Source organism: Lissotriton helveticus, chromosome 4_1 (genome assembly GCF_964261635.1).
Source record: "Lissotriton helveticus chromosome 4_1, aLisHel1.1, whole genome shotgun sequence".
Taxonomy (NCBI): Eukaryota; Metazoa; Chordata; class Amphibia; order Caudata; family Salamandridae; genus Lissotriton; species Lissotriton helveticus.
Window position 1 is genome coordinate 1,593,676,314 of NC_136063.1, and position 26,422 is coordinate 1,593,702,735.

Sequence of the window (26,422 nt, forward strand, 5' to 3'; positions counted from 1 at the left end):
CGGGAAAAAGGACAGAGATCCGTAACGAAGAGGATGGCAATCAAGGCTGGACAGCTATGTCTATCGTGCCCATAAGTAAGGAGGACTCTGCAAAGTCTGTAAACAACAAATAAAAATAAAAAAGGCCAACGGAGATGGAAAGAAATCAGAACGGAACCCCCAAGAACCCCCTTCCCACCCAACCCAACCCCCCTCCCTGCCCCCCTGCCCGTGGACTCGAAACTATCCACTCCCCAACTAGGCAGAGTGCCTGTCGCCCTCCCGAACATTGATGGGGTGTGTGGAGAGCCAAAGGTGCCCTCGCTGTAAGTGAACAGGATTGTCTAGCCTAGTGCATCTTTGAACAAATGACATCTACAATAGCATTCACATCATATAGGAAACATTGAAACGAGCAAGACGCTCCATAGTATCCGGACCAGCAAAAAAGGATATGAATAGACCAGGGGTGGGCAACAACCAGTGAACTTAGTCCAATCAGAAGTGGGAGGTCTCAATCTCCTGAGGCTGGTCCCTGGACAGCGACCCAGAGTGACAGCTGAAAAGGAGCGAGCAGCTGAAACGGTCACGCCCAGAGAGTACAAAACGAAGGAGTCTAGTGCAACTTAAGTCGATGATGACAGCCCTGACAGTCCCATAGTATCACATTGAAACAAAGACTGGACGGATCCTAGTATCAAGACCATGAAGGAAAGTGCATGGAAAACAAGAATAAGTACCAATCAGTCAATATGGGGCCGGTCTGGGGTAAAAGCGCTCTATGTTATGTGGCAGGTCATAGAGCAAAATATACTCCCATCTGACTGACCCATGGAGTGAGTCCAGACGATTGAAAGCATCATTGGCCTCCGTGACCAGTATACGTGAATAAATCCTGGCTCTCCGGTAGCGTTTCTGGGCCGGAGAGGTCTGCCGATCGTCTGCGACGATTCTGAGTGGCAGCTGGCTGACACCACCCCTCAAGCCAGTCCCACACCTCAGCAGGGGACTCAAAGAACCAAGTCGTGCCCACTGATTCAACGCGTAGTTTAGCGGGAAACAGCATGGAATATTTGATGGATTGAGCACGGAGTGCCTTTTTTACTTCAAGAAAACTACGCCGACGAGCCTGAACTTTCATCGTGTAGTCAGGGAAGATCGTGTTCTGGGCATTGTCCAGGCGCAGGGGCGGTCCGGCACGTGCCGTCTGGAGGATGACATCTTTGTCTCGGAAGTTAAACACACGGGCAATGATGGGGCGGGGGGGAGCGCCCAGCTTCGGCCTGCTCCCGGGGACTCTATGTGCCCGCTCAATGGGGAAGTAGTTGGACAGCTGCTTTGGTTGGAGATGTTACAGTATCAAGTTCTCCACAAAGAGATTAGTAGCCGGCTCCTCTAGTCGCTCCGGGACGCCTAGGATGCGGAGGTTGTTGCGCCTCGCGCGCCCTTCATAGTCATCAAGGAGCACCCCCATTTGCAACTGTTGTTTTTGGAGTTGAGCCACTTGCTGCTGGAGGGTGGAGGTGTCGTCAATAAGCGCCGTGGTTTTGATTTCTATGTCCTTCACTTTAGTGTCCATTTTGCGGAGGTCCGCACGCAGCAGCGTCACTTCAATGTTCACAGAGTCTATACGGGTCTCCAGCGAAGAACGGACCCCAGCGATTGCCTCCATCACGTCCTCCAGAGTGGGGGGCCTCGTTGCAGGAGGAGGAGTCGCAGTTTTAGATACAGTATCGGGGCTAGCATCTTTAGGCTCCCCTTTAGAACCCCACGATAGTTTGTTAATCTGTCGCTGGCTGGAGGGCTTACTTCCTTTGTTAGAGGCCATCATGAAGTCCAATTCGTACAATATGTCCCAAAGGTGCAGGGTCAAATAGAGCGCAATCAGGAGGGGGCCTCCGGAAGCTTTGGAAATGTAAGTAGTCCCCACACCTGTTAGGATAGTAACTCTAGAAAGTCTCGGGATCCGGTGGGGGTTGGGAGAGATGAGGCACAGCCGCAGTCGCGTGGAGGGGGGGAGCAGGTGCTCTACTCACGGTTGTATAGCGTACAGGCCACACTCCTCGGCTCTCAGCACACCCGGGGGGGCTCAGCTTGTCTGTCCAGGAGGAATGAGGGGACACACACCGGGGCCAGCCCTCCTCACAGAGCACCATGACCCGGAGGAGAGGTCGTATCGCCAATACGCCAGTTCGTGTGGAGCCAAGGTGGGCCCCTTTTGGACTCCAATGCCAGGCCCAAGGTAGCGTCCAGCCGGCACCAGGGTACAGCGTCCAAACGGCACCTCCAATATAGGGAGGGCAGGATCACCCACAGTGTGAGCCACTACAGTTCCAGCAGTCTCCAGGAGCTGGGGTGGGCACAGGTATCTTGCATTAGGCTGTGGAGGTGAGGGGGTGAGCACTGCCCTCCGCGTCTCTGAACCCGGGCCCAGCTCGCACCGGGTCCGTGTACGTAGTACGGCCTCAGTTGGGTGCCCAGATGTCCCTTGTGGCACCAGCAGTACGTCCAGGTGGCGAGAGGCAGTGTAGCTGGGCGGCACAATAGGCCAGTAGGGCGCGGTTCGCTTAGGCAGGATCGGGCGTTCCGGGCAGCTTGTAGGCGGTCCCCGGCAGCAGGCCCAAAGCCGGGGACTCGCGTAGCTAAGGCCGCGGGCATCAGGGAGGGCCCGATTCCGGCCACGTTATCCGTCGCACGTGGGGCCCAGCAGGATGTGACCAGTCTGGATTGATGGGCGCCCGCCCCCTCAAGCCCCGACTGGGCCGGATAGTCGCGTTGGAGGCAGCTAGGCTCTCGTAGCGGCCCCGGAGTCTGCCGTATATCGGCCACTGGTCGCGGTCGCCATTTTGGGCCGAGGATGAGCCGGGCCTCGGAAGCGAGCTTCGTTGTCCGAGGGTCAGGAGGCCAGTGGGGAGGGGATGGGGGAGCCCAGGTGGTCAGCGGAGCAACACCCTTAAGTACAGGGCAAAACAGGAGCACAGGCGCAGGATCAATGCCTGAAATAGCAGCGAGGGCCGAGGAGCCGCTTTAGAGTGCGACCATTCCTCTCGGCTGCAAGCCACGCCCCCCCAAAGTTTTAATTTTTAATGCAAATCAATTCAGAATCTTTTGAATCCAAACCTGACAGTTACCTTTTTAACCATTAGGCTGCCACACATACCCCTACCTCCCTCACACAGTCCTGATGAAGACCCGCGCAGATGCTTCAAGAGCGCTATGATAGGGTTGAAACGTCGACAAAACATATCAGTGAACCATCTTCCTAAGGATTCTGTACTCTAAACTGACTACTGTGGTATACAGAATACTCTTAGTTAATGTTTAACATTGGTCACACTTCCCCCTATTTACCCATCTGTTACCAAAAATCAGCATTGTATATATTGTATATTACACTGGCACAATTCTCACTAAGCACCAATTGTCAAAATAATTTTCACAATGCGCACTACTGTATAAAGCTGACAGCCTTCTATACCTTTAATGAAAGTACTTATAAATTAATACAATGTATATAGTATATTGCAATACTGCAGAGTGTTTGGATTCCTCTTTCTATTTTGTGAATTTGTTTTGATTTATTCATCTTGCAATAACTATATGGTATAAAATATGTATGAAGTGAAGAAATATAGTGCACCCGAATGAACCAATTGTTTATGATTTACGTTACTGCCCAGGTTCTTAGGGATACTGGGTCACCCCATAGATACTTACCTCGTTCACTAGAGGAGGGCGCATGTAAAGGTCAAGAGGGCTGCAAGCTACCCCCGGGCTGTTCTTTGAGTATCACTGATCCACAGTCACAAATTAATGCACAGAGTTGAGACATCACAGGGCATATGTAATTAGGTACAACAGGTTGTCCCTTGTCCTCTATTACTCCCTGAGGAGATCATTAATATCTCCTAATTAGCAAGTGATTTCAAGTCCTTACACGTGTAAAACCGTGTATTCACTTGACTGCAGCTATCCAGGAGTGAAAGATGAAGAAGAAACTACAGCATCCGTTTTCAGCTTACACCAGTGCTTTAATGGACCAGTACTCACCAATACTAAGTACCAGCACTTTTCAATTTAACTCTCCTTGAGTACCGGAGCTTTTCCTTCTTCAAGGAGCATACTGGTGCTCATGAACACAATGCAGGATAAGTGGCATGAGTGTATGAGCACGCCACTCTACGGCAGGTATCAGAATGCTCTAAACTGAGCCGCTGATGAATAATTCATTTTTTCAGGGCTACCCTGAGATTTGAACTGCTGCTAGCATGGTGATTTACGGAAAACATACAGTACAATGCAGGCATTACAATGCAATGTCTTTACAACGCAGCCAATACAATGCAAGTTTAATTACAATGCTTATGCCTCACTGACCAGCACCTTCCCTGAGGTAAGCACCCGGCTGTGTTAGAATAGTAAATGACATTGTAATGGTACATGTGTTGTAATAGCTTGCGTTCTAATAGCATGCGTTGTTATGAAGTTGCGTTGTAAAAATTGTGTTGTAAAAGTAAACATTGTAATAGTTTGTGCTGTAATGTCATACATCTGTGAATCACAGTATAGGATCCACTGACTCTGTGCAGTTAATAACATTGTAGGTGTGGGATGCGGGGCCTGCTTCCTATCTTGCACAAAACACAGGACAAACAAAATCCTAGTTGTGTAAAGTTATTATCATTTTTTTTTTTTTTTTTAACAGAGCTCAGTTGTTAAGCACGGCAATTGAGTTTAGAAGGCAAGAGGGAGTGGAAAATAAAACCACTCAAGCTTAGTGTCAACACAATTTTATACAGACAAATAATCAATCCTCGATCAGGCTTGGACATCCAATCTTGAGCTGTCCAATTTACAAATTCTTCCTTGCCCATGGTCAGATCACTACAGCATCTCCTTTACGATCTCTTGTTTTTCCCCCATCAAAGACACTCCCTCAGAACCCACAATGGCTAAAAATTGGAACCGGGTAGATGTGACAGCATTTTGCTCTCTACTAGCCACTTCTTTGCCTAGTACCCCTAAACTTTCTGCCCATCTGATATCTCTTCACACCCACGCGGAATACATCAATGCCTGGTTGGACTCGGCCAGAGACAGACTAGCACCTCTGAAGAGAATCTAGCACAAAAGGCCCCACGACGCCCAGCGATTGTTCTCTGACATCCTAAAGGGAAAGAAATTAGCTTTGCGCCAGCTTGAGCGTAAATGAAGACGGGACTATTGCCCAGAAAATAAGGCTATTTTCAAATTAGCCCTCAAAGATTACCTTGAGTCCAAAATTGAATTTTTTTCAATAAAAATCCTTGACTCAACCAACAAAGCCAAAGCCATTTTCTCCGTTGTTGACGAACTGGTCAAACCTGACCGTGTCACACCAAAGCCCATTCCCTCACAACTTTTGTGTGATTCCCTTAACACCTATTTTTTTGACAAAATTGTAATCATTAAAGCCAGCATTCCCAAGCAATGCTATGGTGGCTGGGTGAGTACGGACACGGCTGAAAGCCCCTTCTGTGCCACAAAAGGAGAGAAAGGCGGACTGGGCTTGTCAAGGGGCCATGGAAAGGCTGTAGCTCTGCTATACTTGAAGTGCTCCAGCGTCGAGTCCGCCTTGTCTCAGAAGAGATGGAAGCCATCAAAAGTCATGTCCATAAGCAACTGTTGGACATCCTCTGAAAAGCCAGTTATTCTCAGCCAGGAGTGGTGGCGTAAGGCCACCGACAAAGAAACCACTCTGCCCAGCAAGTCTGTCAAGTCCAGCACACATCTGATTGGGAAATTGGCGGCATCTCTCCTATCTGCTAGGGCTTGGAAAAGTATGGCCTGGGCACCTCCTCTGAGATCATGGGCAGCATATGCACAACTGAATCCCACAGTGCATGGGAGTAAAGGCATGGGAGTAAAGGCCCAAAAGGCACACAGTGTTTACATACCATTGTCAGGCTGGTGGAAAAAATTCTTCCCTAAGGTGTCCAGCCTCTTGGAATCCCTCTTGGAATCCCTCTCTGATGCAGTGGTAGGGGATGCACTAGGGTTTATTTATTTATTTTATTTATTTTTTTCCGCCGAAACCGCCTCGCGAGCTTCAGGGGTCACATGGTGACATCTCTCCTCCTCGCGCAAGCGATGCTCGCTCCGCGTAAGTTCCTGCAGGAGAGTCCTGCGGACTCCCGCGGTAGCCGAAATGCAGACTCCCCGAACCACTGCCTTAAAGGCGTCCCATTCCAGTGCTCTACTGGAAGCTGTGTCCGCGTTAGCATCAAAGTAGCCTTCCACCCCATTGCCTACCTCGGCCTTAAACGCCGCATCCTCCAGTGCCAACGGGTTCAACCGCCATGTCGGTATAGCTTGGCGTTGCCGCATCCATTGGACCACCACCAGGCAAGGGTTATGGTCAGAGATTGTTTTAGCCAAGTATTCACTGTGGCGGACCAAGCTTTGAACATCCGGCGAGCACAGAATGCTGTCAAGGCGAACATGAAGCTCGTGTGGGGGGGAATAGAATGAAAAATCTTTCTCTGTCGGGTGTTGGGTCCGCCATGCATCAACCAGGCCCCAGCCACTCTGCCACTCTCCCCTACTCTTCGCTAGCCTGTGCGCTGCCCCCTGCGCCAGTGGAGGGTGAGACCTATCTAATTCCACATCTAGTACAGAATTAAAGTCCCCCCCAGTAAGACCGTGTTGGCTAGCACTGACGCCAGTTTCCCCGACAGTCGTGCAAAAAAGGCAGGTTGGTCCACATTTGGGGCGTAGATGCTGCAAAGTGTCACGTCCCTCCCATCCAGGCGGCCCTGTACAGCTACAAACCTCCCCTCAGGGTCGAGCATAGTCTGCAATGGCTGGAAGGGGACCCCCGCCCGTACCCAAACCAAAACCCCCCTCGCAAAAGCTGAGTAGCCCGTGTAGAACAGCTGTCCCCGCCATCTGCGCTGTAAAGCCCGCCCCTCGGTCTGGTCAATATGCGTCTCCTGCAGAAAGGCTATTTGAATCCTCCTACGAACAAGATAAGCATGCACCTTGTGGCGTTTCAGCATAGAGTTCAGTCCCCGCACATTCCAGGTCACACACTTTAGTTCAGGTATGGTCCCCATTCATAGCAACAAGTGCAGTCCTGACGAAAGATAAAAGTCTAGGCACACTGACAACTCCCCAAAACCAGCTCTAGAAAACCACCCAACAACCCCGCGTCCCACCCATCCCCAGAATAGGCCCCAAACAGCAGAGACCCATCCAAAAGTCAATAACCCAAGTACAACAGTCTCCGGTAACTACCAGAGTCCCACAATAGGTGTGAGATAGGGGGGGAGGCCTGTCGCTACGCCCAGAAGGTCGCGAGCTATCCATGCCACCTGGTCGGCCCTCCCCAATGTGCCCCAGTTGCCCCACATCCCCACCCCTGCAAAGGCAGAAACCACCAACAGCGGAAGGCAGTCCCTCCGCAACGACACATCTCTCCGCTCATCCCAGCCACATGTCTCCGCCCCAGGCCCAAACAGGGGTTTGGCTGCAAATACAATACCAGCACGGCGGGTCCTGAGGATCATTCGTCCAATAAGCCATCAGCAGTCCCAGGCGTGACATGAGGTGGCCCAGAACCACCAGCACCCGACTCCTCCGACACCGCTTCCTCAGAGCCCTCCCGGGAGCCCGTCTCCACTGCGGATGTCGATGCCACCGCCTTGGAAATAGTAGAGACCGCCCGAAGGGCCTCCTTGCGTTCCAGTGCGGTCTGCGAGACAGAGGGCGTCCCAGCCTTCGGTGGTCGCCTCCTGGGTCTCCTGGTCCGCTTGGGCCTCTGCGCCATCCTCCGCTGCTCCCCAGTTGCAGGACGATCATCCGCACCAGCCTTGTATAGCTCCAGCCAGTCCCAAACTTCGTCCGGGGAATTGTAGAAGGAGGATTTACCATCCATCATGATCTGCAGGTGTGCTGGAAATAAAAGAGAGTTGCGGATCCCCTCCTCTCGTAGAGCTCTCTTGACTGCCAGAAAGGTGGAGCGCTGCCTCTGTACCTCAAAAGAGTAATCCGGGTAGACGGAGACCTGAGCGTTGTCCACCCGGTAGGGCCCTAGTGCCCTCGCCCTCTGCAGGATAATGTCACAGTCTTTGTAGTGCAGCAAGCACGCCACCAATGGTCGTGGAGGCCGGCCCTCAGCCGGAGGCCGAGCCGGCACCCGATGAGCGCGCTCCAAAGTGTAGAACGGGGTCAGACCCTCCAGAGCCACCACGTCGCGCAGCCAGGACTCCAGGTAGCCCAGCATGTCCGCCCCTTCAATTTTTTCCGGCAGGCCAACCACGCGTACATTGTTGCGGCGGTTGCGCCCCTCCGCATCCTCCGCCCTCTGTTCCAGTAGGTGCACCCTGTGCTGCAGCTCCCCCATCGCAGCCTCAGTCGCCTTGGTCGTTGGTTCCAGTGCGTCCACTCGAATCTCCGCTTGTTTGACCCGGTCCGCCAGCTTGCCGTGGTCCGCCCGCAGGAGCCCCAGGCTCGTGGACACCTGTCCGATGTCCTGTCGCAGTGCTTCCCTGGTGTCGGCGATGGCCTGCAAAATCTGTTCCAATTGGTCCTGCGGTAGGCCCGGCTTCGAGCCTTTGTCCACTGTAGAGCCCTGGCTGCATGCCGTTCCCTCCTCAGCATCCGTCGAGGGCTTTAGGCGTCTCCCCATGGTGGTAGCCGGCCCCAGGCGTAGGGCGTCCCCTCAAATACTGTGTCCTCGAGGGTGCAAGATGCGTCGATGGGCCCCCAGCACCACCTCCCGTGGGTCGCTCGCTACAGCGCAGGGGGTTCCGGGCCCAACACCCCACAGCGGGGAGTTCGGTAGCTGGCAATGCGTGTACCCTCCTGACGCAGTGGGTCCCCGTCTCAGCCAGAGGGGGTCAGCGCCACTGCGCGCCAGACCAGCACCAGTCCCGGGGGCTGGACCTCACTGCCCAGAGGTCTCTTCAGGGTAGCAGCGCCCATGTCGATAGCGCCTAGCAGAGTCCCCCAGACCCCAAGCACCTCGGGGTCCCCCCCGCGCCGCCTCCTCGGGGTTCTCACTGCCTGTGATCTGCGTTGGTCAGTCAGGGGGGGGGGATAGGCGGATCAGCAAGGCACCTACCGCCGGTCGTCGTCTCCCGGGATTGAACTGGGTTTCACCGGGCCCGGGTCCAAGAAGCCCCCGCCGTCGCCTGTGTTGGCCCGACCTCCCTGTATATGGGCTCCGCTAGCCGTCCATGCCCCAGCGCTCCCAGGGGGCAGCCCGTCCTCCGCCGCCGGGGCTCCGGTCACGATATTGCCGACCCGACCCTCGTGGTGGTCGGCGGCCGGGCAGCTCACACCGCAGGTCGGCCACCCATTCACGTGAGGCCGGGGATTTCGCCGAACACCCAGGCCGCTCAAAATGGCCGGCGCCGTGCCGGAGATCTCGGGCCCAGCGCGTCCCTGCGCTGCCGCTGGGACAGCTCCGCCGCCCCAAGGAGAGCCTGATAGTGCGTGGGTAGGGATGTGGTCAAGCCCCAGCAAGCGGGTCCAGCGAGGGGATGTAATTCAGGTTAAACGGGAAGGCCGTGACGGAGCGCAGAGCTCACGCGTCCATTCCCAGCAGCGGCCAAGCCACGCCCCATGCACCAGGGTTTATACGACACATGGAGGCTTGGACTACCAAGCTCTCTGGGGTAGGGTGTTGCGTAAGAAAATTGGGGTGGCCTGTGCTGGGCCTGTAACCGGTCCCAAACAGGACGTCTGTAAGGGGTTCATTAAAAGGGAGAAGCAGCTGTGAGGGATCACTCCCGGCTGAAGCACCTCTGTCTATACCTTAGTCTTTCAGCCAAAGAGGCTCCCTCCTCTGTACTCATGGTAGGAGGAGAGACCATGCCAGTATTTTGGGAGGTGTCCAGTCCACCAAGTTCTCACATCAGTCCATGTTAGGGTCTGGTGTTGGTATTGTTTGGAGTCCAGTGTCCCCTCCTAATCTTCCCCAAGTCCTAGCCCATAGCAAAAAGGGCCCAGGCTCTGACCTGGAGGGTATGGCTCCAGTTGGGGTTGGATTCGCCGATGCCCCTCCAGCTCCGTATCAGAGTCGAGGATGAGAATGGCAACAGTGCCGCTGGTGCCGACATCGGGAACAGCACCACGGAAGGTCGAGGCGGTATGACCAGCGTTGGCCAGATTCATCCAAGGATCCAACGGGTCAGACTGGCACCAGGGGTGGAATCGCTGTTGAGAACCAGTAGTGGCCTCTCCTGAAACCGCGGGACCCGAAGGTGCACAAATGGGGCTGCCCTAATATGCATGGCCTTATAGAATTTGCGAAGTCGGGAGGGGGTCGCTTCGGCTCCTGGAAACTCGTAACCGGCAAAGAGCAGGATCTACTGTGGAGCCATACTTTGAATAATGATGCTCCTTTGTCTCATCGGAAGACTTTGACAGACGGGGCGAAGTCCACGACCTCTTCGAGATCTTGTGTTTCGTCTTTTTGTGGGACTTACTGTAAGAAGACTCAAGATATTGAAGTGATCCATGCGCAAGATTGGATTTAAGAATGTTCAATTGGTGGTGAGGCAATGGGGTATGGCGTCTAGTGAGGGGGCAGTGGATAGAATGTTGGATCTACTTTAATCTGTCTTGTAAGTGAAGAAGAGGCTGGTGACTTTGCACTTGTCGACTGATGCAGGGACTATGGATTCTGGGAAGGATTGGCCCAGTGTTTGCTGGAATGCTTGCTGATGAACATTAACAAACAATATCTTCTTAAAATGGTACCAAAAGAACAGACTTGATAAAACAGTAGTAACATAAATGGTGGTCATCAATTGCTACCCCATAGTTTAGAGGTACAATAAGGGTGCGTAGAGAAACAATTAATCTGATGAAACACAATAGAAGTACACCAAACATTATGGGGAAATGTTTGTGAATGGAGGGTGTCTATGAAAAGAAGAATATGAAGGAAGGTTCCTCAAAGAAAAGTGTAGGAATTTGAACATTTTGCACAAAATATTGGGTGTATTTTTGAGAAATTGTGAAATATTTTAAACCCTACACACGAATGAGACTGGAGAAATTTAGCTAGCATTGCATACATCTCAGAGTAAAGTAAAAGTGAACTTACTGAGATGTGTTTCCCTGTCTACATTGGTAGCACGAGATATCACAGTATAGTAGTTTAATGTGTAAAGGTTGCCACGAGGCTCCCATTGCATATTTAAATGAACAAAACAGGTACAGAGTGGCCAGCGATTCATGTTCAAGGCGTTCACTGACCTGCTTATACAGGGCAATGAAGATGTATGCAAAAATAATATGTATACCTAGGGCAATTTTGCAATACTTTGGGAAAGAAAGTTTCTCTAAGTAACCTGTCATAATTTGCCTGTTGCTAATGTCAACAAAGACTGGTAATTTACTTTGAAATTATTCACATCATCCTATGGGGATGTTCACTGGTCACCGCTGTGAATCCAGTGGAAAATTCTGTTGGAAAGATGGTCTGTATTGCTCCCACGGGTCCTTAAAGCATACTATTTTTTGGTGTCTCGCACACAGTTCAGCTGCGAAGGTCAATCAAAATCGAACAGACAAATGCATATATTTTCCATAAGAAGAAATCAAAATAGTTGATGGAGGTTATTTTGCTGTATAGACAACGAGCCCGATGTTCACGAGGGCAAAGTAAAAAATTAAATTGAAAAACAGCTGTGAAAAGTCTGATGTTTTACCCAGTTCTGAAAGCGCCTAGATGAGAATCACAGAAAGTACAGACAAAGGAGTGATGACAAATATGGTTCATTTTCCACCTGGATATTCTAAAACCACAATGCACACTTATTCAGTAGTATTTTTCATATATTATTAATGTAACTGTGGTCCCACATATGCACAAATGGAGCTATATTTGAATTAGGGTAAGGTGGTAAAGCATGCACAAACCGGCATACACGTGCTAAGCATGGGCGGATTTTGCGGATCCACGATTCGCGGATTTGCGTATTCACGGATCGTAGATCCGCAAAATCCGCGGATTTTGCGGATTTGCGTATCCGCGAATTTGGGGCGGGGCTTCCATGCAAGTGCACATGCCTCTTGTGTGTATTAAAGGTCAGAGACCGATCAGAGCAGCAGATGAAGATACAGAAGCTCCTGGCCACAGGAACAGCACGAGGATTGCGCTTGTGAAAGTCATTGGATGCAAAGGCCTCTGTCCAGCATCACAGCTGATTTTCGATGGTATATTTAGGAAGAAGGCACATCTGCCCAGCCTTGACAACGCTCACGATTGTTTTTTGGGCCGATGAATGAGTCACTGAATTTAAGCTTCAACTAGGGCACATGCTTAATTGATATCTGTAAGTGCTTCCGGTTGAGGTTTAATTTTTGTGCCAGGACCATCGTGCCAGAATGAACCCTGCCCTTCATATTTATTCAAGAAGACGCCACCGTTTTGTGCCATACCTCGTTGGGTAAATGTATAGTGCTTTTACTACACTACCGCTGCCTAAAGTGCCAGAGAGTTGTCTACAGCGACCAGGTGTGTGTTACTATGCAATCGCGCCGAAGGGCGCAGGGGTCCCTAGAGTGAGCTATCATAGTGGGTAAATGGCGGGAAGACGGTGCCCACCGCGAGTGTGTGGGCGGGGCCAAACGGACGGGGCTTCCATGCGAGTGCACATGCCTCTTGTGTGCATTAAAGGTCAGAGACCGATCAGAGCAGCAGATGAAGATACAGAAGCTCCTGGCCACAGGAACAGCACGAGGATTGCGCTCGTGAAAGTCAAGGATGCAAAGGCCTCTGTCCAGCATCACAGCTGATTTTCGATGGTATATTTGGGAAGAAGGCACACCTGCCTGGCCTGTTGTTACTATTTTACGATGGCGCCGGCAAGCTGCCAGCGTCATCCTAAACTAGTTACTAAATTAGCTTCAACAGGAAGCTCGAATAGATAAAATAAAGCAGATGCACGAGCACCTGCTTTATTTTATCTATTAGTGCTTCCTGTTGAAGCTAATTTAGTAACTATTTTAGGATGGCGCTGGCAGCTTGCCGGCGCCATCGTAAAATAGTTACAACAGGCCAGCAAGGCTTGAACTTTTGCCCTCGGAATCCGCCGCTCGCGGATTTGCGAATTCGCGGTAAATTCGCGGGAGTTCGCGGATCGCGAATTTACCAAAAATTCGCAAAATCCGCAAGCGTAACGGATTTTGCGCTCATGCTTAATTGTCATGTGTTACCACATTAGCGTCATTCTTTCAGAGACACTAGCCTGACACAGATAATTGCGAGCTCAGTTCTAACTTGCGTGCTTGACATATTTTCAAATACAATCCTTAGGAAACTCAAACGTCTCAGCCTTGGCTTTTGTATTCAGTTCATGAAATACACTTGAAAACAAGCTTGAATTGGCATCTTATGCAGACATCTGCCAGATCTAACCACCCAAGTCCACAAAGAGACATTTATGGATTAATTCTTCAAGTTTAAATATAATGTTATTTCTGTGAGGAGCAAATGCTAGAAAAGAAGTCTAGTACATTAATCCCAGAGATCCTTGCTCTATAACTGAGTAGTCCTGGAGCCAGTTTATGAATTAATAGTTAGTGTACTTTTTGTTACTTCATCCCAGTAAAGTTACTTTGTAATTGTCTTAACCATTTCACTAAGCAATTTCCTCCCTAGAATTCTTTTTTTAAACGTCTTTTTATTTACATTAACTCAGGGCACATATCCTAAAAAAAAAAGTGGGGGGACGCTGTCACCGGAAGTGACGTCACAACAGGATGTGACGTCACGAACGGTGGCCAGCCCCATCGGGCTCATTGCCTCCCCTCGCTCACCCCTTAGATGCGATTGCATGTGAGAAGCCAGCGCGTGTGCAGCGTGCTGTGAGCTTCGATCCTGTCCCAGAGAGGCCAAAAAGTGAAGTCCAGCTGTTTGGCAGGGGGGACGGCGTCCAACCGGTAAAATAAGTGGGGGGACGCCATCCACCCGCATGGTACCCCGATTTGAGCCCTGGTTTAACTGTTCATTTAGATACGCCACACTCAACGGCTCCTTTAAGTTTACCGTCCCTGCTGATGATACACAGCCATTTTACAGCTCGAGTGCAGTGATTGATCGACCGACACTTTACAAAAAGACTGAAGGAATATTAAAGACTGGATGTTGAAAAACAGTTTAAACTATTTGGAAAAAATGGTGGGCCTGGTAGTTGGTGAAAGCACTGACCTATGCAAGTCTGGCACTAAAAAGTAGCATATGCCCCACTTCTAACCAGTGCAGTGTGAAGGATCTGGAAGTTAAGAATGCTTCAGAGGTTTACCTGAAGCATCATGAGTGTCAGATAGTATCAAGGCTTGATGATGATCACCATAATGTTATTAATCTTGGGATGACGAAAGGATGTCAGTTGCTAAAAATGCTCTCAGAAATAGAAACAAATGCAATATGAGCAAAATCATGAAAATAACCTGGGTCCACAACATGCAGCAACATGACAGAGATTAGGGCAGCATCGCTAGTAAGGACCAGCAATATCTGTATCACCCCAAATTCAGAAGTCTTTTATAATGAATTTCACCACTGAAAGTAATGAAAATCTGCACAGTCAGCATCTGATGAGCAAAGGTATCTTTTCCTTAGCAAATCACAATTCAGAAATATTCTGGTAGGCACTTTCTCTTTGTTCTCCAATTTATGAATGAATGATTCGGTGGCAGAGCCGGTTCTATGCTTGCTTCCAGCCAACTGAACTCTACCATGAGAACTGGAAAGCTCAGCAAAACTGAACTTGTTTCGGAAAACCATAACACCTATCTTTACCTATTATGTTAGTCCTTCTTTTCAGATTATTTTGTATTATTGGTTTTTTCTTCAAAGTACCTCGAAATCCTCTGGGTAATAAAGCACCACTCGATAAACCCATGCACCATAACAGTGTGACCTTAAGACCTTCATTTTGCCAGATTGCCCTTTTTTCCTACCGTATGTGGAAGATATTCAACGTAGATACTATTTTAGGGGTTTGATGTGAAAGATTTAGTTGTACAAAACAGAAGGGATTGTTACTAACTGTTTTAATCAGTAAATGCCTTTTGCTAATTTAAAACATAATTTTTTCTAGTTGGCTTTCAATACTCAAAACAACACGATTTCCCTTCCATTTGTGGTTGGCGGTTTAGTTGAATTTTGTGATCAGTAGGAATTAGAAGTTTTGTGAAGCAATCTCACTTGAAATCATTGCCTGGCGGTGAGGGAGATTGATTATGATGTTCCCTCAGTGCTTTTATCTGCGTATTTGTATAATTAAGTTTATCACTGAGTTGTGTAGAGTACCAATCTGACCTGTTTGAGCCTTTTCAAGAACTGGGCCCTGGGTTGTTGAGGTAGGATAGGGCATGCAGGATCCTACTGGTCTTGTCCTCTAAGCTCATGGGATGAAGAGGTTGACTGTTCAGGATGAGGCTTAGTACCCCAAACAAGTGTGGAGTGGAACTGAATTGTTTGTCAGTTTGGGAAGGCTTCTATGAGCAGTGTTAAGCTTGTGGAAGGCAAAGCTAGGCGAAAGCCTCAGTTATGGCTCATTGAGTTCTCAAGTAAACACGTGTTTTTATCATGGTTCAGCTGACCACAGCTAAGGTTTGTACTCTATCTAATAAAATTAAAAATAGTAAAATAAGTAGAGATGTGTTTAGAGAACAAGTGATTCTAATTGTTTCTGTCCAGTTCTGTTCTATAGCTTGAACAATTCACAAAGTAGTACTTACTCTTTCTTGCTGGTTTCCTGTCAGACCATTCTTGAACAGTTATTTGATCTCCTGGTCCTCCAATGTAATGCTGATCCTCATAGGTTGAATTATCGGGAATGTCATAGGGATCCCATTCCTCAGTCAAAGAGAGTTTTGAGCACAGTTTTGTAACTTGTTCTATTTGGAACATCACAGCATCTTGGTAGAGGTATATGTATTCAAAGAATCTGTAAGCAAGTACAAAAAATGCATTAGACATTTTCCACTTGTGTTCAGATGAATAAACATTAAGTTGAAAGTAGATACAGAAGTTAAACAATTTCCACTGGGGAAGTGGTCTTGTTGTACAGTTGTCCATTGTGTGGATGTACTCTTTTTAGCGTTTAAGAAACATTCAGGCTTTGCAGACCTACCAACCGAAAATATTGTTTGGCAGCACAACTATATTTATAAAAGACATGTTCAAAAAAATCTGTCAAACAATAAGTACAGAACACCACTTTAAGTACTTCTTAAATTAACAAATGATATGAAAATATTCAACTGGTAAATATTTGGCAACACAAACTTTGTTAACCCGAGCTCTGTTTTGCACAAGGGTAATTAAATGCTTATCTCAGCGCCAAGACGCCGCGGCATTCGAGCGCTTTATAAATATTTCAGTCAGTCAGTCAGTCAGTCAGTAAGGTGTGCTAATTCACCAACTTATTCCTATTCTCTGGTCACTGGCCATTCAGAAAGCCCAACTGAGGAGAACATTATGTGCCACAATATACATTTAAAGAACTGCTCAAGAACGCTCACACCAGGGCTGGACTGGCCGAAGCGGGCATTGGGCGTTTCCCAGGAAGGCTGGGGTCCGGTTTTGCAACAGTGCAGCATTATCAGCGTCCAGTAAAAGAAGCAGCAGTGCTGCCCACTTGCAAACCCCCCTACACCCGTCCCCCTGGGGGCTGGACTGACAAACTTTCCTGGGCTGCTGTTGATCCACAGTCCAGTTCTTGTCCCCACCCACATCTCTATGCTCAAAACCTATCCCCTCTCAATGCTTCATCTCTATTCTATACATTACTATACTGTGTACAGAGGTGTTGTGACATCTCATTTTCCTTCCTATATTCCCACCCTAGCTACCTGCGTTCTGGAATGTGCATCGATTTCCGTTTATATGGAGAGAATTCTCTTGCACTTTTTATCAGAAACAATAATACAAGCCGTGGTCTAGCACAGGTCAGATGGATTTGTACCCTTAAAATATAAAGAAAAAGCACCAGACGTGAAAACCTATTCATCTTCAATAGAAAAAAATATATTTTGTTTGGGAATGAAAATTAGGAGGAATAATTAGCAAGAATAAACAAGTAAATGAATGACCTGTGAGCCGTGTGAAAATGCAACACATTTAGAAGGAATCCAGCAGAAATACTGAAGATCCACTTGTCCTTCTGGATGAGTAGTTTAGTGGCAGGAGAAACTTTCGACTTATTAACTTTTCTCAATAATGTGAAAAGCAATAACTAACCTGTTTGTAAAGTTTCACATTGAGCTAGCGAACGAGATGGAATCAAGTATTAGATAATCTTTGAGAAATATTGATTTTGTGTTTGGAATAATATGATGTCACTATTAGATAAAAAGGGGTCTGACACATTAATTAATTAATTAATTATGTGCTTATATAGCGCTGGAATCACTCCCGAAGGGGTACCTCCGCGCTTCGACCGCTGCGAAACCCTTCCTGGCTTCCCTGAGAGATGGTCCCTTAATGGGTATCTCCAGGGTGAGACCAGGCATCCCCGGCGGTCTGGTGGGGCCGTTAGTGAAGATGAGGCAAGCTAGTGCCCAGAGTTGCCGAGTGTGATCGCTGATCAGAGTGGGCACCGAGGCGAGAGAATTATGACTAAGTATATCAGTTGGTGATTTACAGGCACTTTTTTTAGTTAAACTTGTATTGTACGCTGGTAGGATTTGCAGGAAGCAGCCTGAATGCCTCTAACGGCTTACTGTAATTATATTTCTATAGTGCTTACTAACCTTGACGAGGCGTCAAAGCACTTTTTGGCGAATAGCACTCTACTCCAGAACACAAAAAGGATTAGTGGGGGATTAGTACCGGGAAATATGTGCTAATTTGAGCGGTGGGCATGCAAGCCTGTTAGATGGTTTGAATAGGATAGAAGAGGGAAGAGTCTAAAAAAGGGTTATTTGGTAGTTCATAGTAGTAAGATGAGGCTTGGAATGAGTAAAAGGACTGATGGCGGAGGGAAGAGTCTCTAGAAAGTTATTAGTAAAATCATAGTAGTAAAATTAGGTTTGGGATGAGTCAAAGGAGGGATACATGAGGGAAGAATTCAGAAAGTGTTGCTTGGGAGACCATAATAGTAAATAGGGGTTTTGGGTGAGCCATGGAGGGATAGAGGGGGGAGAGTCTAGAAAGGTTTATTTTGGAGATCATAGTATTAGAATGAGGTTTGGTACGAGTCAGAGAGTGAAGATGAAGTAAAAATAGTTCCAGATTTCCAAAGAGAAGACATACATTTAGATGTATTCCTAAGCATGGGGATAAATGTGCGACTTCTGGGAATCCAAAGTGGAAACGTACAACTTCTGGAAATTCATAAACATTTTTAGGAGTATGCCTGGAAATGTGAAGGGGCTGCAGCTTTCCAGGTACACTAATACTGGGATTGTCACCTGATAACTCCGTTTTCGACAATGCAGAGTTCAGGGAATAACTCTGTATTGGCAAATGCAGCCGACTGAAGGCATTCTTTTTCACCACAGAGAAAACATTTTTATTTTTTTGGTCAAACCCCTTCACCTACACCCTATGAGGTTTAGGGGTAATCTATTCCCATCCAGAGCCATGGAATATGCTTCAGGAGCGGAGGGTAAGAGAATATTGTGTGAATGGGAACAAACTCATCCATGAACATTGCTTTGAATTGGTAATACCCCAGCTGTTGCAATATTCCCTTGTGCCTGTTGTCCAATATACTCAAAACAGAAAGAAGAGGGGGGCTAGGAACTAATAAAGGTCCAGTCCCCCAGCTGCAAAAGCAATTGTTATGTCAACCAAGACACATACTGTTCCTATCAAGATGTAGGAGGGAATCAAAGAGGAGGAAGGAGAATCTCAAAAATGTAAGAGCAAAAGGAAATCCTACAGATTCTTGTTGCCCTCACACACCTCTAATCGTGTTACGCTTTATCATTGGGCATTGATCATCGTTGGGCTGGTGCTGCAATGCCTTATGGGAACCACAAAGGGTCATTTTGGCGACGATCTTTAGTCGGTTATGCCGTATGATGGAGGGTGTAGGTGCGAGGGTGTTATGAAAGTGTTGGATGATAGTATGTAAGGGAGTGAAAAATAGAATTGTCTAGGAGATACCAAGTAGATATTTTAATGCAGAGGTTCTCCTGGCAGGATTAAAAGAACGAGATTGGTTGAGGCTACTGTCAGGGCGCAACGTGTCCAAGTAGCTGTGAATGAATCAAAGTAGTGTAATCAGGTCAACATGCTTCGCGCCTGATGGCCCCGAGTGGATCTTCAGCGCTTCGTCAGGATCAGTACAAACAAGGTGGTTGCTGAACCTCCCCTACATCTAATTTGTGATATATTATGCAGACTTTCTAAAGAGGTAAAATACCTGGTGTAGATGTAGAGAAATTATGATTGTTCACCTAAAAATAAAATAGTTGAAGAACAAATGAAATTAAAAGACAGCATATCTCGTATGATAGGTCAATGGAAATGGTGTCCTTGAAATGCTAGCAAATCGTCGTCAGGAGTCGGTTGCAGGAGTTGGAATCGGGTGCTGAGAGTGCAAGCCTGGGGTCACAATGTGATTGGCCCTTGTGTGCCATAGCCTCGGGAAAAGTGTGTCTTGTCCCGTAATAAAAGATTCTTGGTGGCCATCTTGAAACTGGTAATCAGATACCGAGCTAGCTTTTAGTCGCATGCATTCCGGCTCAATGGGAACACAATTAACAAACTTTGACAGGGAACAATCAATAATCGTTTTATGTCCCTGAAGTCAGGCAGTGAAAGAGGGTAATCATATTACTATAAATAAATTGGCATAAAAAACATTTAATGCCAGACCCGTTTTGGCAGCCATCTTGGAATGTGAAATTAGGGCTGCGGAAAAAGGCCTTCAGCCTGTGTGGATATACTAGGTCCATACAGCATTCTTATGGGACACGTGGAGGAGGGCAAGACATGTATTAGTCACAGAGCTAAGGTTCCAGAAGTCAGAAATAACTAAGTAGTTCCTCTCTGCCGTTGCTGCTTGTCCTTGCATTTCTGCTCTCCTTCTCTTCTCGGTAATGGTAGGCTTATAGCTGTTCCTGACTTGCTGCTCAGCTCCTCTTGCGCATTTTGGTGTGCAGGCACTCAAACTCACATACACACACACACACCGTGATACTAATCATATACATTACTGGATGTCAACACCACTTCCTTCAGTATAGCTGGTGCCTGAGGAAGAGCACACTGTACAGTATTAATGCTTAACACTGCCAGCAGCACATAGCATAAAGACACTGGGCGCAATCAATGTCAAAGTCAGCAGGCTTGTCTGCCCCTATGCCCCTGCAACAAATTCTCTTTGCTTGAGAGGAACAACTATTCAGTAAGCCATCAATCTCATGATGAATGATGCATACATATTTTATCCCCGGGGCTGAGTTGGAGGTTCAGTTGACCGAAAGGAAGCCACTGCTGCCCCAAATCTCCTTCTCCAGCACAAGGATCTGCTCTGATCTACTGTAAAAGTTGTACTTTTATTCATTTAATTTAGGTGATTGTTCTAATTTCAGGACACATCTGAAAACCTCTCTGAATAATCTTTTTCTGCTGAAATATTGAGTCTTAAGAATCTGGGTGGTGTGCATACAACTGCTAGCAAGATACACCATTGTCCTGCTCAAGAGTCTTCTGAGTGTGTTGAAAACTGCTCACCATTTTCACATTTTCCTTCCTTAATGTCAACCAGACTTACCAACGGGGAGGGGAAGAGAGAATTTTTTGCAGATAGGGGTTACATTCTCCATATTTAATGTCCAAACACTAATGGGTATCTCACACCCAGAGACATTGAAACTGAGCAATGTCTTATGAGTATCACTGTACTTTGTGGAAAAATTAGTAGTTTTCTTATTAGACCTCCACCTACTCTAATAGTGGCATGCTTTATCATACAAGTTTTTTAAATCTATAAATTACAGAATGGGTTTGGATACATAATAATGCATAAACATATAACCCAAAACGGACCTTGTCACCCTTAGTTGTTTATTCATCTGATCCCAGTGTGATCAGGGGTCTATGGTAGGAGACCCCATACATCAAAGGCGTAGAATTAAGCTGGTTTCAGGGGATGTCATAATTTAGGCTATGTATGGTTGACAAGCTTGTACGTCCATTGTTCTCACTACAGAAGGTTTCTTGGCATACCATTACTGTCAATACAGGGTGGTTGTGTGTGCTATGCTCCATGAACACCATATAACCTTCACAGCTACTAGTAGTGAAGGTATATTCTTAAGAAAGATGAGCTCACCTATGTTTGTATATAAGATCATTTTGTTCTTCCAAAACAAGAATCTATCAAAATCCTACCTACAGATTGGGCAAGTACGCCATATATTCATGAAATAATTGCTTAATGATTATTTGTCCTCCTGACACTGAGAGGTAGACAAAAAGTAGATCCCTGGGGCATGATCTTAGACTTGCTGCAAGCCGGGGACCATTAGAGGTCATCACTTTCATGACTGAAACATGTCAACAAACTTGCAGGGTGACAGATCCATTATAATTCCTTCTTACCACAGCATTGGTTTTAAATCAAACCTGAGCAACCAACATTAAAGGTAAAACTTGGTTGTTTAAAGTATTTTTATTCTTTGAAGACCCCGGCTGGAATTATATCTGAAGTGCTTCTTGGAATATGGCCGAGCCATTACTGGTTTTTAGGGACCAGGATGAGACTCGATGATGAAGCTTACCACTAATAGAGTGGGTGAGGATCTATAAGCAATTAATTAATCAATCAGGGGTTGTGAAGGGCAGCTACTCACCCGGAGGGGTCTCAAGGTGCTGGAGGGGCGGGAGCATGCGGCTCCTAAACCTTCGCTGTGCCAGATGCTTATGGTGATTTGTCGAAGAGCCAGGTCTTGAGGTCCTTCAGGAACTTGGAGAGAGTTGGCAGAGGTGGAGAGGGAGGTGTTCCATGCTTTGGCCACGAGGAAGGAGAAGGAGTGACCTCCTGTTCTGGCCTTCTTGATGCATGGTATCGTGGAGAGGGAGAGCTGGGATGAACAGAGGGATCTTTGGGGTTTGTGGAAGGCGAGGTGGTGGTTCATGTAGGCAGGGCCGGTGTTGTGGAGGGCCTTGTGGGCATGGGTGAGAAGCTTGAAGGCAATTCTCTCATCGACGGGGAGCCACTGTAGTGCCCGCAGGTGTTGGGTGATGTGGCAGTGGCACGGTAGGTTCAGGACTAGTCTGGTGGCAGCGTTTTGGATGTTCTGGAGTTTGCAGGTGAGGTCCTTGTTGATTCCGGCGTAAAGTGCGTTGCTGTAGTCCAGTCTGTTGCTGATGAGGGCGTGGGTCACGTTTTTTCTGTGTTCGAGGGGGATCCAGTTGAAGGTTTTGTGGAGGAGACGGAGGGTGTGTAAGCAGGAAGAGATTACAGCGTTGATCTGGCGGTCCATTTTGAGTTCGGAGTCCAGGATGATACCCAGGTTACGTGCGTGGTCATGGGTGGTGGTTGGTTCCCGATGGCAGAGGGCCACCACGTGTCATTACAGGCGTTGGGATGTGGGCCTATGATGAGTACTTCGGTTTTGCCTGTGTTCAGTTGTAGGCAGCTGTTTTTCATCCACCAGCGAAAGCTTCCATTCCTTCTTGAAAGTTGTGTTTCACGATGTTGGGTTAGTTGGATAGTGAGAGGATAAGTTGTGTGCCATGCCATCTTCTTAAGATACGATGTTAAGTCAGTGTCTTCTGGCGATGGAAGCAAGGGGAGATATGTAGACGTTGAACAGAGTGGGGCTGATGGAGGATCCTTGGGGGACTCCGCAGGTTGTAGATGTGGGCTACGAGATGAAGGGAGGGAGTCTGACCCGCTGTGTTCTGCTGGAGAAGAATGAGCGGATCCCGTCAAGGGCTTTTTTCCGGATTTCTGCGTTGTGGAGTCTGCTGGCTAGCGTGTGTTGTGAGACTGTGTCAAATGTCGCAGAGCGGTCCAGGAGGGTGAGGGCCACAGTCTCTCCTTGGTGGAGGAGAGAGCGGATGTCATCTGCCACAGCGATGAGGGCGGTCTGGTGCAAGGTACTAATTGTTTTTCCAGAAGGTAGAGTGACACTCGTAAGACATTAATCTGTTTTAATGCCTCCGTTAGTGTTTAGATACTGACTGTAAAAGCAAACAAAACCCAATGGTTTTGACAATACTTGTTTTAGTATGGTGACCTGTGTCCCTTTGAGTGCCAGTAATCATGGTGTCAACACATGTTCAGGGAATGTGGAGGCGGATGTCAACCTCTGCATTCTGGGAGCAAGGATCTGGAGAGGAATCTTGTCTCATGAATACTGCTAATCCATGTGTGATGCACTTTAATCATCATCTTGCACTCTGCACGTTGCGTTGTGAACATGGGGGAGAGTGCAAACAACTGCCTTGGTCGTACCAGGCACAGTGCAAACACCATGTTGAGATGTGAGCTGGCAAATGTCACACTTGATGTCTTATTTCTACACAATTTTGCTTAGTAAAACCTTTTTACGAGCACAGTATTCATGATTAGTAGTATGTTAGGATCGGAGGAGAGGATTAGGCTTACCTTTCTCCACTTTAATACACAGCGATATCAAGCATTATGTATCAACATTAAACAACATTTCCCATTTGTCCTTGGGAAAATGGCTGGGTCTAAACCGGGGTGGTATTGTGAGCAAAATAAAGATGGATTTAAACAGATCTATTGACTGGGGTGAATGTTTGATCTGCTCTGCATTCCGTCCATCATCTGTGTGTCTTTTTCTTTCTCGCCCACTGTGTGCCGGGTATGCCCAGATGTGGGTCCCGGGCGTACTGTGCCACTGGATTCAAGCTAGCCTGGCTGATGAGGGGTGATGCCCCAAAACCGGTCCCAGGATGCTCATTTCTGGCCAGGGAGGACCTGGCTTGGCAGTTCGGCTGGACTGTTTCAATGAGGTACCTGGTCAAGACTGATTTGCATATGGCTGGGTCTAAACTGGGGTGGCATGTTGTGCAAAACAATGATGGATTTAACCCAGATCGATTGACTAGGGGTGAATGAAAAGAAAGAAACAAGCAGCCTCAGATAAACGTATTTGTTCACGCTGTGTTATCATGATAAATTCGGTGCCTTTAAACATTATTTGGCGATGTTTTAGTCAATAATTATGCTGTGAAGGTTTTTTGCTACAATTGTCTATTGCATGTTTATTGATATTTTCCTTTGCAGCGCGGCTGTGGGAACATTCTCACTCCTTTGTGGCCGCTTTCTCCTCACTCAAGGCTCTCCTCTCGGTGCGGTCATCTGACTGCTAGGCAGCAGCGCACACAAATTCAACGTGCTCCTCGTGTCCTAAACACCCGGTCGGCCAGGGTCATCACTTTCAACCGATTCTTTTGAAAGGTGAAGCAAGTCTGGCCACGGGTGTAGTAAACGGGGGCTATATTGATGATTTGCATGGTCTTTTGGTATCAGAGAGCAGCCACCTGGAGCTGAACACCTGCTCTGCGGGTAAGAATTAGTCTTGTTTGAGCCATACTTTGGGACATGACCCAGATGGTATACAACAATTCCATGTAAAATAAAGGGAGTACTGGTCCCTTGGCCTGTTTAGTCCCTGTGATTAATCCTCTAAAGGTGCAAAATATCGTTAAAGACAATGGCAGGATCTGTCTGAGTTCCAAAATATCTATCCAACGAGGACCTACCAACGTTGATAGGGTATAAGAAGAAGAGGAAATGGCACCTACAATGCCCCCCAAGGTGAGTGTGCAAAATTAAGAGGGGATTAAACTTGGGGGCAGGTTAGTAATTTTCTCACACAACTCGGAAGCTCTTACCTCAGATGCTTGGGACCTTCAAATCATCAGAGGTTTCCAAATACAGTTTTACAGCTCCCTAAGCCAATCACTCTGTCTGAAACCCCTGTCCTTTTCTCACAGTCAGTGAGAATTAGTAGACATTAAGATTGGTCAGCTTTTGGAGAATTGTCCCAACAACCCTGCATCCCTACGGTTTTCTCAGCAGCAATCTTTTTCTGGTGAAAAAGAGAGATGGTGGCCAGCGCCCCATCTGCAACCTAAGGGAATTCTACGAGTGGATGGTTTACCGCCATTTCAAGATGATGGCAGGCATCCGTCTTCCAGGGATCTGATGCAGGCAAACAAATGGATGGTCCAATTGGAACTCGATGAGGCCTATCTTACGATCACAATATTTCCTCCCTACAGACGGTTCCTACAGTTTCAATGGAGGTATTGGATAGTCCAGTTTACCTACCTACTTTTCAGTCTTTCTTCCCCTCTGTGGTATTTCACCAAGGTGATGAAACTGGTGGTAGACCATGTGAGAGCTCGAGGCGTCAGACTAATCGTCAAACTCAACAACATTCTTATTCTGAATCACTGCCTAGCGCTGTCACAGCACTTGACAGATGAATATAGATCTGTTGGAATCCCTTGGTTTGATGGTCAACGAGAAGAAGTCATTCCTAATTCCCTCCCAAAAGCGACACTTTCTGGGGTTCTTGGTGGACTCGGTCAAGGCCACCGAGTCTTCCTTCTCAAAAACTAACCAAGATAAAGCACGAACTCAGAAGGACTTTAACCAGACCTATGATCTCCCTGCATCATCTTGCCCACATAGTAGGCCTTCTCTCACTGTCGATACAGGTGATATTTACAGGACCTCTGCACTACCCATCTGCAGAGAGGTCTTACTTACTCCCAGTACATTTCCCTCTAGGAGGAGGAGCGGGAGGAACTACAATTGTGGGTCTCTCATATGGAGGCATGGAACGCAGGACAATTTTTGGCTCCCACCCCGACCTTGTGATAGAATCAGATTCCAGCTGCTCGGGTTAGGGAGCACGCTGAAGGGGTATTCTCAACGGGAGGAAAATAGGCATCCGCAGAACAGTCTCTTCATATAAACTGCCTCGAATTAACGGAAGGAAGTAGTGGACCAAGGACAAGGTCCAATGTTGTGTCCTTCTCAAGATGGAAAATGTAGCAGCGGTCCGGAACTTCAACCATCTAGGGGGGAACGAGATCGAAGACTCTTTTGGATCTAGCTCGCACCTTTTGGAACTACTGTCTGAACAACCAGATATTGGTCTTGGCAGAACACCTTCCGGGACAGTCCAATCAGGTGGCAGATTGGCACTCCAATGCATTTCCCCAGGATTGGAGCAAGGAGAGGGGCTACGCCTTCCCACAGTTTGTGGTGATCATGAGGATGTCCAGTGGTGATTACCCAGATTTGGCAATCTCAAGTCTGTCTTCCAGTTCTGATGTAACTTTCTTGGGATTTTCCAATCTCTATACCTCTGGTTCAGGAATACTTCCAGGATCCCTAAGGGAATCCGCGTATCACTGTATTGGTGCGTTCGCTTTGTCTCATGGCGTGGCAGATTACACAAAACGTTGGAAAGTCCCAGAAATTTC

The 26,422-nt window shown here is 47.7% G+C and overlaps 1 protein-coding gene across 1 annotated transcript in view; it reads right to left on the bottom strand.

The window, feature by feature from the left end:
• EPDR1 (ependymin related 1) overlaps nt 1-26,422 on the bottom strand; it is a 166,706-nt gene that overhangs the window by 22,238 nt on the left and 118,046 nt on the right. Inside the window, exon 2 of the mRNA XM_078688214.1 lies at nt 15,724-15,932. Within this exon, the coding sequence (XP_078544340.1) occupies nt 15,724-15,932 (209 nt within the window). The remainder of the gene's footprint in view (nt 1-15,723; nt 15,933-26,422) is intronic.